Here is a 16,623-nt window from a genome sequence, read left to right as displayed (position 1 = left end):
AACTGACATTGAAGGATTTGCTGGTTACTGACTTTTGCTAGGACGTTTGAACGAATCTCCGTAATATCATAATGAACACCATTCCAACTGATCTTAATTCTTTAAAAAAACATGGTTCACTTGCTCTCCCTCAGTCTGAATCAATCGATACCAGGCATTGTATTTATCGCTCATATGAGTAAATGCGCCCGGATAGTTTGCTACTGCGACAATAAAAACTCACATTTTCACACGAAAAGTTATATTTGTATATTTGTATATATGTAACACCAACAGGCCCGATGGCCCCAATGGTGGATTCCTTATACTAATTTTACATTGCATGAAAATATAACGAATACCACTGTATCTAATTAAATAATTATATAAATCAAACGGAAACACAAAAGCACAAACTAACAAAAATTAAAAACAGGTTTTAATTATATAGTAACAATAATCTTAAATGGTTCTATGAATCGGCTGCCACGGTGCTATCCTTAGATCCTTGAACTCTCGACATTTGATTCCATCCGGCCAGCTTGAAGGCCTCAATGCAGCAGCTCGATGTTGCAAATTTATTTCAACTCTAAATGAAACAAAATCCAAACAAGCTGTATTCTTCCAAAACGGTACTAATCGTTTAATAGAGATCACATTGTTCATCTGTAATGATTCACACGCCATCTCGGATACTTCATTATCCGTAACATCTGATGCAATGTGGGACTGTGCCTAAGTTCAGCAGATGAATGGCAACTGAAAGCCGTTGACGATAACGGATTTTCATCTACGGTATCCTTTTGCTCACCAGCACGAGAGGGCTTGGCATATGATTCAACCGAGACAACCAGTGTATCGATCTTTTCATTCAGTTTGTTGACTTCTGATTTCAAACATTCAATTGCCTGTTTAGTGTCTTTTTCCACTGTGCTCAATTTGTTAGATTTCATAGTTTCCATTTGGGCTTTACATGAGTTACACAACCAGTACATGTTTGAGTGGAAGCACGCCATTCTCTCTTCCAACGATATTTTTACACAAAGAATATGAAATCGTATTCCATTGTTGCAGAAACCTTGGCAAGTTATAACTCTGTTCTCAAAAACGTCGCTACTGGCGATTTCGATTTGACAACATCCACAATTCCGCTCCATTACTACTTAGATGATCAGACAGTATTGAGACGAAAGTAACGCTGTGTTTGTATGGGATAAGCAGGAACAATAACAAGTTATTGGCACTCACACAACTTCTCCGGATAAATACAACGTGTTATTTCTCCGGATAAATGAAACAGCCGGAGAATGAGTAAATGAGTTTATCACGGTATCCTTCTTGCGTTCGCTGTCGTTATTCCAAAACACGAAAAAACAAGTCTATCATACTTCTTTGCCACTTTTCTTTGCAATTAAGTATATTTTTTGAAGTTTTAATTGATTTCCACGAAATTAAAATTTTATCACCTTCTCCGGTGAGAAGGAAAAAGTCAAATAAATTTTATCCGGAAAATCATTCTCACGCTATTTGTGGAGACGGAGAATTTTGCGACTCATCTTATCTCGGAAAAGTTGGGCATCGGATAAGCTACTTCTCGCATGAGTGAGAGAGAATTACAATACCGATTCGATACTAATTGTCATAATAAACCGCTGCTCTTATTTGGTCAAGTAAGTGAAGCCTCAAAACAGAGACCTCTAGGCACATTATGTATTGTACAGTCAACACTAGAACTGGTATAAGTTCTAAGGCATTTGCCCAAGAATTCCAAGAATCCGATGAGAATAAAAAATCCTCGAAAGCCTTTTTCCCTAGGTGTTGGGGTCAATATGACCCAAAATGAACTTTCAAAATGCGCTAACTTTTTTAGTTTTGCACCTAGCAGTTTGGAATTTCTTGACTTTTCCTCTTTCATGGAGCGCAACGATTTTCAATTGAGTTCAAAATTGTCGGTCATTCCTGAAGGGCTGTACAAAAAAAAGTTACGAATAAGGTGTTAGCGGGTCATATTGACCCCGATTTCGAACTTAGTTTTAAGGCACATTTTCAGCCAAATCTACATGAACTTGTACCCAAATTGTTTGTTGAAGTTTCAATTTTCAGTTTCTGGTAAATATTACTGTTTTTGACCAGGTTGGCCAGTGGGAATCGGTGCCGAATGGGGTCATGTTTGGCATAAAAAGATATATGCAGAACCGTCATCATAAATCACCGGTTTATTGACAGAATACTGATAATAAGTGCAAATAAAACAAAAATGAGAATGTATATATTAAATTTGTACATGGTACGACCGATCTGGGATGTTCCGGATTACAATTCCGATGCCGATTCCGGCAGTATAATAGTATTTCATATACTATTGAACAAGCGACAAAGTGATCAATCATTGAAACTGATCCCAAAGTTTTGTAATATTCTTGAAAACTTATATAAAATCCCATCTAAAATGTTAGTGATACTCTGATTCAAATACTTACTCTGGATTATACGTGAAAATTATTCGGAATATCCGGAACATCCGTAAAACTGGCTAATTTATGAATCTAGAATTCTGAAGTTTTTTCGAAAACATTTGTTCACATTGCATTGGCATAAATTCGTAGTTCCGAGTGCAAAATTGACTATTGTTCACATAGTGACCTTCCAGAAGATCCGGAACATTTGCTGAACTGGTCCATTCATAAAATTGGTCTTAGAACCTTAGGTATTAGGTGTTTTGTTTTTAGTGTTTCTCGAATTATCATTTGAATGAGTTCGTATTTATGACCTACACATGTTCTTCACGAACCTTGTCCTAGAGGTCTGAGGTATTTTCGAAAACTTATAAGGGTACACTGAAACCTCCATTTACGAACACTTTTTTACGTAACTGTTTTTACGAACTAAATTCGAAATAACGAACGTACAGTGCAGTATGAAGTCATAAACAGTTTGATTTATTTTTAGCTAACAATTACTAATAAAAGTTGGGTACTTTCGGAATGGGGTTAACGAGTATATAACGGAAATCGATGTCGTATGTCATTATGAAATCCAAGATGGCGGCTTCCGGTATAGATGAATTCTCTATAACCTCAGCAATATGGGTATTTTCGGAACGGGCATGACGAGTAGATGGTGGAAATGGATGTTTGGAACCATTTTGAAATCCAATATGGCGACTTCCGGTTGAGCAATATTCTTATTAATCCTTACAATATGTTCCAAACATCCATTTTCATCATGTACTCGTCAAGCCCGTTCCCATATTGCTGAGGTTATAGAGAATTCATCTATACCGGAAGCCGCCATCTTGGATTTCAAAATGACATACGACATCGATTTCCGTTATATACTCGTTAACCCCATTCCGAAAGTACCCAACTTTTATTAGTAATTGTTAGCTAAAAATAAATCAAACTGTTTACTTCTTCATACTGCACTGTACGTACACAAACTTTTTTTACGAACCTGGTTCACAAAAAAAGATTTCTTTATTTCGAATTTAGTTCGTAAAAACAGTTACGTAAAAAAAGTAAAAAAGTCAAGTAAATGGAGGTTTCAGTGTACCCTTATATGTTTTCGAAAATACCTCAGACATCTAGGACAAGGTTCGTGAAGAACATGTGTAGGTCATAAATACGAACTCATTCAAATGATAATTCGAGAAACACTAAAAACAAAACACCTAATACCTAAGGTTCTAAGACCAATTTTATGAATGGACCAGTTCAGCAAATGTTCCGGATCTTCTGGAAGGTCACTATGTGAACAATAGTCAATTTTGCACTCGGAACTACGAATTTATGCCAATGCAATGTGAACAAATGTTTTCGAAAAAACTTCACAATTCTAGATTCATAAATTAGCCAGTTTTACGGATGTTCCGGATCTTCCGAATAATTTTCACGTATAATCCAGAGTAAGTATTTGAATCAGAGTATCACTATTATTTTAGATGGGATTTTATATAAGTTTTCAAGAATATTACAAAACTTTAGGATCAGTTTCAATGATTGATCACTTTGTCGCTTGTTCAATAGTATATGAAATACTATTATACTGCCGGAATCGGCATCGGAATTGTAATCCGGAACATCCCAGATCGGTCGTACCATGTACAAATTTAATATATACATTCTCATTTTTGTTTTATTTGCACTTATTATCAGTATTCTGTCAATAAACCGGTGATTTATGATGACGGTTCTGCATACATCTTTTTATGCCAAACATGACCCCATTCGGCACCGATTCCCACTGGCCAACCTGATCAAAAACAGTAATATTCACCAGAAACTGAAAATTGAAACTTCAACAAACAATTTGGGTACAAGTTCATGTAGATTTGGCTGAAAATGTGCCTTAAAACTAAGTTCGAAATCGGGGTCAATATGACCCGCTAACACCTTATTCGTAACAAAAAGTTAACACCTAGGGAAGGTTAAGAAAACTAAACTTGGTAGAAGATTTAGCTTTAAATAATGCCCCCATCAGCAAAACAATCTAGATTGAAATGAACGATCTTTATCGCCCCAATCATCCATCAGTAACGAACTTTTACAACGCAGTACAAAACTCTTTTCAGATAATCGTTTAACTATCAATCGATTAATTGCAAAACTCGTGCACCACTCTTCTCTGGTTTAATAAAATGCTCTCTTACTCCAAAAGAAAGCAGGTTCTCACAACCTTACTGGCTAACTTTCCCAAAGCATGTACAGCATCGAAGTTAAACCCATCCGGATTCCGTACCGAACAACTTTTCGGATGAGCTTAACTGGGATACGCTGTTGCTTTGTCTAGCAAAAATTAATGGAATTGATCAATGATCTTTAACCCTTTCATGCCCAACTTTTTTCTAGTGCAGTTTCAAAACCATTTTTTCTTGAAAACAGTGGGATCAAGAAACACGAAAAGTATTTTTTCATGAAGATAGGTGTTTCCCTCGCAGGGCTAGAAGCTGCTAAATTTTTACTTTTCAATGCTCAATACAATTCTCCTAGAATATTTACAATAGTCCAATTGCGTGGAAAACGTAGACAAAGACAATATAAATTGATGAGTTTTATCATATATTGCAACATGACGAAGATATATGAAAAAATCATTTTCCGTCGTCAACGTAAACTATCCCTGGCAGCACTGCTCATCGGAATCCAATCAGACTAATTGCAATAATCTCAGTTCTAGAGCTGATCCTTGTAACTGTTAATACTCAAATGAAAGGCAATAGTCTCATTTATTAGCCTTACTTGTGTTTGTGAGCCAATATTGTCTCAATCAAAAGTTATAACTGTTTGAAAACGTTGTTGTCCACAAACAACATGGGCATGAAGGGGTTAAGGGCTTACATACCCTTTAAAAAATCAAGAATTTTGTTTTTCTTGAAGTACAAGTCCTTGAGAATATTTTCCCAAATTACTCTAAATATCTGAGAAGTTACAGCGCATCGAAGCGCACCTCGTTTACGTAGAGCAGTGATAACTTGAAACTACTCGATTATCTGAAAGGAGTTTTTTTGTGACAAAAATAGCTTTTCCGTGATCACGATTCTCGAAAAACTACTCATCCGATCTTATTCATTTTTTTCAACTGATCGCAATTATTTTTTCTCGTAGTTAAAAAGAAAACAAAAACATTTCTATAATCTAAATTCGCTGGCAACTGAGCTGAAAAAGACTCAATAGCACGTGTTAACCACATCTTTAATGGGCATTGTAGTATTGATACATTGCGAAAAGCATGTCCTGATTACCTTAGTAACGTAATAAAGCCGAGAGACAATTTCACAAAATACGAAAACACAAGACCCTTGTGAAGGCAAGCTAAAATACCAACACTAAAAGGCAAGACGGGCCAATAAAATTTTATAGCCTCTTACAGTAAAAGCTTGAAAACTCCAAAACATATTGATCAATTTTATTCAAAAATACAAACTTTTCGAGTGCTTGAATGATTTCTCTCTTAGAATTTATTGGACAATGTAGAATAAACTGCGAAAAAACAACATATAAGCGAAAAATAATGGGCTAGTAGGGTAGACGAGCCCTTATTCATCTCATTAGTCGGGATGTCACACTCTTTCGCAGATAACTCGGCTTTCAGTGATTGTAATGCTCTTAAATCAGTATCAACATCTTTGCTTCGTTCCTAATAAGTAGTACAATAAAAAATCTCGCCTGGAAAATGTAAAATACTCCCGTTTGAGCGAAGCGAAAAGTCGAGTACAACGCACCCTTATTCGTCCTACCATTTGAGCCAATGCGCTGAATAGAGAGAGCAGATACTGCTCTAACTAATGTGTTCAAATGGGTAGGATGAATAGAGGTGCTAAGATGAATTAGGGCACAGTAACCCTAGATTGTTTCAGAATATTTATAGTGATTCAAAATTAAAGCTCACGCTTGTAGTTACTTGCTGTGCTATATACTAATAAAATCAAATTCTCATAAAAATACGAATCCCCGATTAATGCTTATCCTTGGGAGTAGCTATAATAAGCATTGGGTGAAGCCAAAAGCTAAAATATGTAAATAAATAATTACCACTTTTCGAATGTTTCGAGCAATATCTTGTTTTACCACAAGCTAGAAATGGAGAATTTGTCGTTGGAAAACGATTTGCCAAGAAAAAAATCAATATTTTTTTTTTGTTTTTTTTTATCCCTTTATGGGCAGCTAGGGCCGAGGGTGGTGGCTAGCGGGTTTCATACATCCTTGACCTGACGGACAAAGCTATGGTGCCTTGAACACAGGCAACGCAGATCCAAGGCCATCATTGAAATGATAAGTTCTGCGTTTGAGATGTACTTCCCCCGGTTGCCAGACCAATACCTGTAATTATTACTTGTTGCTTTGTATGTATGAATCTAATGTTCAGTCCTGGGTGGTGTATGCGTGGAAGGTGTGGTTTTTAGCGTTCGAGTCCAGGAGTGTTAGTCTGGGTTAGCGGGGGCGTTTACTAATTGTGTAATAGTGTGATCGCCAAAGGCTCGAGCATTTGAATGCTAGCGTGTCTCTAACTTTGCGTGCATAGATTCGATTTTAGATTCGTGTGGCCATTCGCATATTCACGTGTATTCTTGAGCGATCGCGCGCGGACCGTGAATATGATAATTAATTTTTAGTGTATGGTAGAGGAACGTGTTGTCTGGCGAATATGAGCATCATTCTTGATTGGTCCAACTGAAGGCATGAGTCGAGAGTAGAGAATTCCGAACGTAGCCGGTCTATGATCGCGCGAGTGGTGGGTTAATGCTTGCGACCGCGGTTGTAAAGTTATATGTGCTGAAAAGTTCACTTAAGTAAGGGGGGTGTTTTAATGTTGGCGAAATTGCGAGCGTAGGTGTGTGTGGATGATTGAAATTGTAATGTAAGTACGCGTTTTGACCAGGTTTGTGTTATCGCGAAAGTTAGGGGCGTTTGTGCGTTTTGGATGTGAGTGTATATGAGAGAATATGCAATTGATTGTGTTAGTGAGTATGAGTATGAACCTAACTTAAGATATAGTAATAAAAGGAAAAATAACATGCCGAATGTTTCTTTTTAGGTCACTAACCGTGCATTGCAGAGTGCCCAAAAACTCTGAACTAGGCCTCGTCGAGTCCAGTCTGTCCGTCTCGTCCTGTCGTGTCTGGGGTTTCCAGGTTACATGCATTCACCAGATGAGACTAGCTTATGTCAGTTTTCTTGTGCACTGGTTTCGTGGAATCGAGGCGATCATCGAAATGATAGATCCTACGAGTGAATGCACTTGGCCCAGTCACCTGTCAATCATTTGTGTATTTGTTTGTGTTGAGATATATGTGGAGCCTGTAAATAATATTTTAATACGAATATTATTGTATTTGTTAAAATAAGAAACGTGTACTACTTGCAGTTTGTTGATCGTTCCTACTTATCTTATTCCATCGAGTATGAGAATACATCTCCATTGTTCTAAAACCTGGCGACGTCTGATGGCAGAGAAGAATCATTGTTGGCAGCAATGTTGCTCTTCTTGGATGTATGAGCTCGAAAAGGTCATCACAATAATATAACGCATGAGACCGAAAATAAATAAAAATAAAATAAAAAGAATTAGTATTGTTATTGAGTATTAATAATGTGCCGATTTTTTTCGAGAGTTGTCTTACTGGAGCTGTAGAGCCAATTGATTCAATTAAGGTATGGACCTAGACTTCTGGAATCGAGGATAGAGACTTCAGGACGTGAACGACTCATGAATGCGCGAGAGCGGGGGACTGTAGGTTCACGCTTAAGACTGCATTTGAGTGATTCCAAGTGCTGAGACGTTCATATTATCACCGAGATGTTATAATGTCTGGAAGAGCGCGAGTATAGGTTGCGTGGATGGTCGCGAAGGGCTCAAGCATTTTTATATTTGTTTGTCACGTGTATGTGACTTTGTGTGTATACATTCGATTTTTATGTAGTTTAGTGAATATGAGCATTATATTTTTGATTGGTCCACCTGACGGCATTGGACTTATGCTATTAGGGCCTAGAATAGGGGATTCCGGACGAAACCGATGCATGATCGCGCGAAGGTTCACTCTCGAGACCGGGATTGTTAATTTAAAAGTGCTAAACCATTCACTTAATCACCGGGGTGTTATACTTTTTACGAGATCGTGAGTGTGGTCGTGCGTGGATGATCGCGAAGGACTCGAGCGTTTGTATGTGGATGTTTTTGTCGCGTGTGCTAGTATGTAACGACACATTATTTTTGTAAGCGTGTGGCCATTCGCATGTTCGCGTATTCTTCAATGACCGCGCGTGGACGTCTTATCTAGTTTTTATTTCTATTGGTCCAACTAAAGGCATGAATTTGGGCTGCTAGGATCAAGGGCGGAGACTTCCGGACGTGACCGATTCATGATTACGCGAGCTTAGGTTCTTAGGTTCCAACGTTCACCTAATCAATCGGGATGTTTGAATATTGGCGAGAACGCGGGCGTTCGTATTTGTGACCAGGTTTGTGTTATCGTGTAGGCCACGTTTGTACGTTTGGAATGAGAGATTGATAGTGTATATGAGAGAATAAGAAATTTGCTTGCAGAGAGAATTGGGCCCTAAACCCACATTGTATATTATTTGACCATGGCAGTGGATAATAAAGGTCGCCAAGTTAAGTACTAAAATTGATCACAATGTAGCTTAACTAAAAAGAAAATATTCGTATCCCAAGTTTCTGTGATATAATCACTGTAATACTGCTTTGGTGGAAAAGCCCCCGGACCACATCAAGGTACAGTATCATGCCGAGGGATTTGCCAAGAAAAAAATCAATATTATGGCAATTTACAATGTTGACAGTTGTCGCTCAGGAGTAAAAGAACTACCGAACAAAATTTTGCTTTTCAAAACGCATGTTTCAAACTTCTGTACTGCCCATCATCATATATTTGTTTCTATGGCATTTTCTATCTTTATGGGACTGATTTGCGATCATAGGCAGTGTAACTTTGTCAAATCTGAATACTCTGAAGTTGAAAAGAATTTTTAAGTTTTTATGCAAAAATGTATGAAATATCGGCAATGGAAACAATAAATTCAGTAAAAAATGTCAGTATCATATCATCAAAAATGTCATAAAATCTTCAGATGTATAGCTAAAGATGAAAGGATTAACATTACAGAATACTGTAAATTGATCGAACTTTGTGGAAAAATGATACTGTAATATAATGTTAAGTGCTGCATCTCTTTCTCGCACATGCTTCATTTTCAAAAATTCTTCTAATCTTCGAAGTAACCTCCAATCATCATGCAACTTTCAGCAAAGTTGTTAGTTATTAAAAAAGCTACACCACATGAAGTTTTGAGGTATGCAGAGAAACTGTGGGAATTTCTAATGAATTTTGATTTCTTTTTCCCATTTTACACATATTTCACCATTTTAATCGAAGATAAATTCGTCAAAGCTTAGGAAATATTTGTAAAAACTGAAATGAATTCATCAGAATCGCTTTTTGGATGCAAACATACGTGCCACGAATATTATTTACATCACCAGTATGCACAGTTGATGTCGAGATACCTAGCGGGCCTGCAAGGCCCCCTTGCTTTTTTCTGTATGTAAAAAGATAAAAATAGGGCTAAATATAAATGCCCGCGCGGGGATCTCATTTTTTTCTTTTAGTAAACTTAAAGGAATTTGCTTGTACTTAGCGGTTGATCAATGCATTTTCGTTATTCACAGAGCAACCGACAGGCCGCATCTCAGTGCATAGTTGTCATCATTTTGCCAATTATAAGCATCTTTGCGATCGAAGCACCCGAACCATCTTCTCTTCTGCGGCCTCGGGACATCAATCCGCATCCGTACGAAAACGTTTACGATGGAATCAGCATTTACGATAAAAACGTGATCATCAACGGTGACAAGTTCATGCAAAATTTGGTGAAGTAAGACCTGCTATTTACTGTTTAACCAATAAGCTTGAGAAGAATCCGATTGAGTCTAAATCTGTTTTCATTTTACATTTCTATTTCCAGTCAAGGTCCCGTCCAATTCCCACGACTGATAAATAGTGCTGCGATGAACGCTTTGACTCATCCGTATGAAAAATTTGCTTTGAAAGAACGTCTAGCGAAAACGGAGCGCTTCTCTGGGGCAGATAACTTGATCGTTAAACCAGCATACACGGCACTTGCAAAGCATGCTGCGCGAGTTTTAAACCACCAAGTGGTAGACGCTTACGAGGACAATGAAATTGATAATTACAATGTAATTGTTTTCTATATAATGCTCTACAACTAACACTTTAATCATATTCGAATGGTTTTGTTTTTCTAGGAAGCGACGAACCTGAAAAAACATTATATTTTCTCGTACGCCGTGAAGGATGCAGCATCTGGGGATGACTTTTCCCACACTCAGCAACAACAAGTCGATGGAGCGGTCAAAGGAAGATATAAGGTGCAACTACCCGACGGTCGGATGCAAATTGTAAAATATATAGCTGATAACAATGGATACCGAGCGGATGTGACTTACGAAAATGAACCGAATCCTAATGCACTGCACCATGAGCCGACAGCTCCGGAAATCGTTCAAGTACCGGTAACAGCCGTTCCTGTAGTATCTCCACTCGCATCAGCGCAGCCCATTTATAATTACTATAAGGAACTACAGCAGCGCCAGCAGTATGTACAGCAATCAGCACCTATCCGACGGCATCAGCCTCAACGAACCATTTACTACCCACAATCCACCCCATCGCAGATTCCGGCTCCATACTATCCATCCCGTCTTCGCGTCAACGATGTAAAAATTCACAGCTATAACACAGCACCACACGCCAACAATCTAATTCAATCAACAATAGCTCCTGTCGCCCGAAGATATGTGAAATATCAACCATCCGCGAATCTTGCCTACGTTTCCACGACCCCCAATCCTGCACAAATACAATCGAACACACTAGCACGATCCGGTTTTGTTCCGGTGGTGGTAACGACTGCGGATCCCTCTGCCGTACCATATTATCGCGATATCAACATCGCCCCACCTAGCGTACCACCGACATACCGTAGAACTAGAATATTTGACAATAGAGGAGCAGTTCCACAACCAATTTATACACAGGTCAACTCCGTTCAGAATAATGAAACACCGCTAGATTACGATTATGTACAGATTCCGAATAGCAATCACGTGTACAAACGAAATAATGACAAGGATAGCCACGTGAGCACCGATGCTACGGAATCTCGGGACCAAAAAAAAAATTAAAGCATGACATGGTTCATGATTAGTTACTGTCCTGTTACCGAATAGCAAAATTTAGTCGTACTGGAATTAAGTATTCATTGCATGGAATTAAGTATTGCATTGCGTCTGTTGTAAATAGAGTTTCTACCTTGATGTATTCGTATATAATATACCTAAAAATTATAAAAAATAAAATCGTATGCTTTTTATGGAATGTACCGTACCATTCCACCTAAAGCCCAAATGCTCTTTGCTGTATCAAGTATGTAGTCATTTCCAGTTAACACGTTCTATCGCGCGAAGATTCCTCAGATTCTTACATTGAAGTAAAAAAAGGGATTTAAAAAATCACATTATTTATTACTATTGACAAGCACATTCATGTTATGTGAATCCTTCATTTATTTGATATACAATGTTTATTGAAGCCCAAATGCGGTAGCCTAACGAGGCATTTTTTTTTCTTTTTACATTTCTTACAAAGGAAATGTATGGGATTCACTCAAATTTTTAAAACTTTCCAAGACCCGGAGGGCCGAGTCTCATATAAAAATCGACTCAACTCGACAAATTGGGACAATGTTCGTATGTTTGTGTGTGTCTGTATGTATGTGCAGTAATGTCATGTAATTATCTCAGCAACGGCTGACCCGGTCTTTACAAAACTAGTTTCAAATGAAAGGACTGCAGTCCAATTTGCCACTATTTTTATTTTTAGATATGTTATTTTCTGAGATTTGGGTGATTTTGTCAAAACACAAGTTTTAGGTAAATAGCATTTGGACAAAGCAATTAAGTCGCACAGAGTGCATATAAATAGAATACCTTTCGAACAATCCATAGATCGTCCAAATCTGTTCATGAACGGCGCAGATATTAAATATTTTATATTTTTATACTTCACTTACCAATTTTCAATAACTAAAAATGAGATAGCTAAAAAAGAATATCGCTTTACTAGTGTTAAACCGATTTTGAGTATTGGGATATGAAAAAACATCTACGTTATACAAAGAATTCAATACCGTGAATTAACTCAATAATGAATGAGCTATTTCTCAAAAAATAATATGTAAGTTCACTTCAAAGACAAAACAAAGTGTAAATTCACTTCACAGTGCAACTTTGTCCATAGTTGATGTTTTTACCCGTTAGATTAAGCATGGCGTTCAGTCATGATGCAGATGGGGTGGCATATGAACACACAGACCACCAATTTATTCACCTAGTAGTGAGATCATAGATTTCTCATAGAATTCATATTCATTATATGCTCGTGGCATCTCCGACAGGAACTGTATTTTGAAATCACAAACTTCTAACGATAATTTGATTTCTTTTACAAGATGTAAGTTATACTGGTCACGGTGCAAAAGTTACCAGTTGCAGTATTTATAATAGGGGAATAAAAATATAACATAATATGCAAAAATAATGTCACGGCTATAGCTATCATTTACCATCTCTCACATCTCACACCCTTTCTTACTATACTTTTTTTCTATTCAATATTATTCATGTTAACGTCCTCACCGACAATGGTTCTTATTTCGTTTTACTCGTGCTCGAATCGCGGGCATTCGAGGACCACGTGCTCAGGCGTTTCCTCTGCATCATTGCACGCGATTCAGAACGGCGAACTCGCGTGGCCGAACCATTCAGATACTTTAAGAAACAGCGATGACCAGACAAGAATTGCGTCGTGTAGAAGTTCACCTCACCGTGCGCTCTGTTCACCCATACCGACAAGCATGGATTTAGTCGATGGGTCCATGTACCGTTTACAGCGTTATCCCACTGATGTTACCACTTGCTTAAGGTGTCAGCTCGGGCTCGTTTACGGACTCCTCTCATGCCTCGATCCATATAACACTCGCTATCTTCTTCGAGTCGAGGGTCATCTTCCGCACTCCGTCGGACATAGCATTCCAAAGAGTTGGTACATAGCATTCCAAAGAGAGAGCCGAGTATGGAACCCTGTTGAACCCGCGCTGTTACGGTTACACTTCTTTTTCCGGCGTCAGTTTCGTAGATCAGTTGCCGGTTCTGGAGGTAGCTCCTCAGAATCCTATAGTCAATTCACATGTATGAATACCTGTATGAGTTTGTCGTAGATGGGGAGAGAATACCTCCTGGAGTTGTCTAGTGCGTTTAAAGAATTTCAAAAGTGGTACGCAAAATCTCTACCAGGCCCTCACATATAAGATAGCACCTAGAATAGTCTCCTCGGGACCTATTCTAACAGTCACGTCACTTAGTTACTAGATCAAAATTTTCTTCTAGTCACTAGGTGACGTGACTGTGAGAATAGGGCCCCAGTTCTAAATTCCTCGACTCACTAGGCAAAGCGGTCTTCGCGTGATTTTTAAGCAGGTGTAATTTTAGCACTACACATGCCGAAAAAAGCAGGACAAACGAGGCACAAAAACACTATGCATTTCACTCGCAAAAATTGTACAGCGCCTTGTATGATCTGATCTAATAACAAAATTCTATTTAGAACATTTTTTTTATTTTCTTGATTATTAATGATCCTTAGAATTAATCTTTGACAGTAGTTTGAGGTGCTAAAATATCTTTTCAGGCCTTATTGAACTTCATATCTTTCGGAGTTGTAATTCGTAACTTTGAGCTTTTTGCTGACTCATCGTGACGGTTGTGACCGGCCTGCCAAACTTTTACTTTACACATATACATTCTTCACCTTTAGGATGTTCACTTGATTCTTCATGATCTTACTATGTGAAATAGAACTATTCTTCTGCAGTTTCTAGTGACAAACTATTTTTCTCTTTTGGACTGAGGTTGTCCTACAGCATGTGCAAATCCTTTCTTTCCATTTCCAGTACCCGAGCTTAACAATCACAGTTGAGGTTGAAAGATCACGAGTCACCTGCTAAATTGTCGCCACTTGTACATATAAATATGTTACATAATTCGCAATGGAATAATACTTATGTCGCTAAGCTAGAATAGAAAAAAAAATTGTTAGCTTTTTGTAACGTTTTCATTAAATGCCAAATACGGTATATCTGTTGAATTTTAACTATGCACAATAGTTTCCCTATTACTTATTAAAAACTAAAAAATTAATCAAATCAAACTCACCTATCCATTACTTAACTTCTAATCAGGTTAAATCCACACGACGCACGGCATATATCATTCTTTCTATTCTTCGTCTTTCTTTTTGAACAAGTACTCATTAGCCATAGTGTATGCCAACCCTAACGTCAGGGCACCTACTACTGTACCCTGGGCCGCAACACGAAGCTGCATTAGAAACACCGACGTGGACATAGCGCCTCGAGTTTTGTACTTATACGCACCGATCCCACAAACAAGTGCCAAACCGGCCAACCCGATTGGCATGAAAGGTGATTCACGCGCCTTGCGAGCTAGCTTGTCGCCACTGCCTTCTTCGATATGGGGAGAGTTAACCATTGTGCCCGACTGAAATACACTATTCAACATTTTAGGACAATATACTGTTCGCTACGACGATGAAACTGCGAATGAGAAAATTGGCATTCGGCCGGAAATTATGAATTTCATCATTTTTGGTTCCCCCACCAATTGCTTCTTTCGATGTGACGTTGTCTAGTTCAAGCTTGAAGGTCAAAATTACTACCAAAAGCTTCGACATTCGCCTTGAAATTACGTCACGTAGCTCCAATAGCAAATAGCACTTTGAGGTCCAAAATCACTTACCTGATAAACTGCACGTTTCTATGGATGCTGTGATCCACTTCGATCTTCGATGCAAAGTGTGTATGAGAAGAGTATGTGCGGAAAAAGTGATGCAATTTCTACCACCTTGCAATACTATTGTGTTGGAATTGCCTACAGAGAGAAAATCAAAAAGATCGCTTCTTCACAACAGACTAGCGGACGGTCCTGGGTAAAGTACGATTCACATGATGCATCAGCTTCTGTCAGCGAGAGAGAACGTCAAAGTCACGTCGCCCTTTCAGTTAGGAACAATTCTTGAGCGTTTTTTCAAAACGTCATATCTGCAATGAGTTACTCTCTTTGTTTACTTTCTCTTTCGATTTTTACGGCGTCACTATAACACTTTTCACTTATTTTACAGTACAGATCGAAAGACGGTGGTTTTAACTAGCATATTATGCAAAGAGTTAAGGGATAAATGTTAAAGTGACCGAATTATTAACAGAAGAGAAAGTAAACAAAGAGAGTAACTCATTGCAGATATGACGTTTTGAAAAAACGCTCAAGAATTGAGTGCAAATTTTGAATGCACATCTCGTTCCGTTCAATACTTAGCGTACCATTGATATTGACTGTGAATGAATAACTCCATTTAGTAGCATGTAACTAATATTGACGTTCCGTTGATATATAGTAGCGGCGACAGATCGTGTAAATGGTACACAACGCGTGCTATTTGAGTGGCGTACCCAGAGTGCCGAGTACCCGACCACCCAGACCGATACACTCTCTCCACACCAGCGATGCCAGAAGTAAAGACTGGCTTCATTTTGCGGACATTAAATTTTGGAATGTGATGACATTGAACACAGGCAACTGATATCCCTATCTCTAGACACAGAGTTTGAAAAAAGACATGATTTTTCCACCGATCGATGGGGGATGGGGCTCAGGTTGACAACGTCAAAACTGTTTTAGATGTCAATAGTATAGCAGTGTAGCAGTAAACTACTCGTTCGTATTTAGAACGAATTTCGTTTATTTGTTACAAAATTCTTATGTTGACTACGATCATCCTATGACATTTTTTGCATTCTGAAAACATTTTTTTTTCGAAAATCTGCCTGATTGCTGACAGAATATTATGATTCAATATCAACCGATACTGAATCATAAACTTTTCTACGGCTTATGTACGTACATGCCACATGACACAAATACTACATCACAAGCTGGTGGAAAATAATAAACAAAGACGGCAAAAGCAAA

General features: G+C 38.1%; 2 protein-coding genes across 4 annotated transcripts in view; one reads left to right on the top strand and one right to left on the bottom strand.

Moving 5' to 3' along the window:
- The window catches only part of LOC131692881 (uncharacterized), a 36,823-nt gene extending 24,907 nt beyond the window's left edge, over positions 1-11,916 (top strand). The window contains exons 3-5 of the mRNA XM_058980229.1: positions 10,168-10,373; positions 10,464-10,695; positions 10,765-11,916. Of these exons, the coding sequence (XP_058836212.1) occupies positions 10,168-10,373; positions 10,464-10,695; positions 10,765-11,703 (1,377 nt within the window). The 3' untranslated portion in view covers positions 11,704-11,916. The remainder of the gene's footprint in view (positions 1-10,167; positions 10,374-10,463; positions 10,696-10,764) is intronic.
- Positions 11,917-14,156: 2,240 nt separating this feature from the next.
- On the bottom strand, positions 14,157-15,611 carry LOC131692882 (HIG1 domain family member 1A, mitochondrial). 3 transcript variants are annotated; one of them, XM_058980231.1, is made up of 3 exons: positions 15,394-15,611; positions 14,791-15,191; positions 14,157-14,649 (listed from the first exon to the last, which is right to left on the bottom strand). In XM_058980231.1, the coding sequence occupies exon 2, from the start codon at positions 15,154-15,156 to the stop codon at positions 14,854-14,856; it is 303 nt and encodes a 100-aa protein (XP_058836214.1). In that variant the 5' UTR covers positions 15,157-15,191; positions 15,394-15,611; the 3' UTR covers positions 14,157-14,649; positions 14,791-14,853. The 3 variants fall into 3 exon arrangements, with proteins under 3 accessions (XP_058836214.1, XP_058836216.1, XP_058836215.1); XM_058980233.1 differs by having other exon boundaries at positions 14,791-15,145; XM_058980232.1 differs by having other exon boundaries at positions 14,791-15,135; positions 15,394-15,609.
- Positions 15,612-16,623: the final 1,012 nt, after the last annotated feature.

This window comes from Topomyia yanbarensis, chromosome 3 (assembly GCF_030247195.1).
Source record: "Topomyia yanbarensis strain Yona2022 chromosome 3, ASM3024719v1, whole genome shotgun sequence".
NCBI classification, from domain to species: domain Eukaryota; kingdom Metazoa; phylum Arthropoda; class Insecta; order Diptera; family Culicidae; genus Topomyia; species Topomyia yanbarensis.
Note: the sequence above shows the minus strand (reverse complement) of the source record. Positions and strands in the feature narration are given on the sequence as shown.

Coding starts and splice junctions, on each gene's coding strand:
- LOC131692882 (XM_058980231.1), bottom strand. CDS start 15,156: ATGTTGAATAGTGTATTTCAGTCGGGCACAATGGTTAACTCTCCCCAT.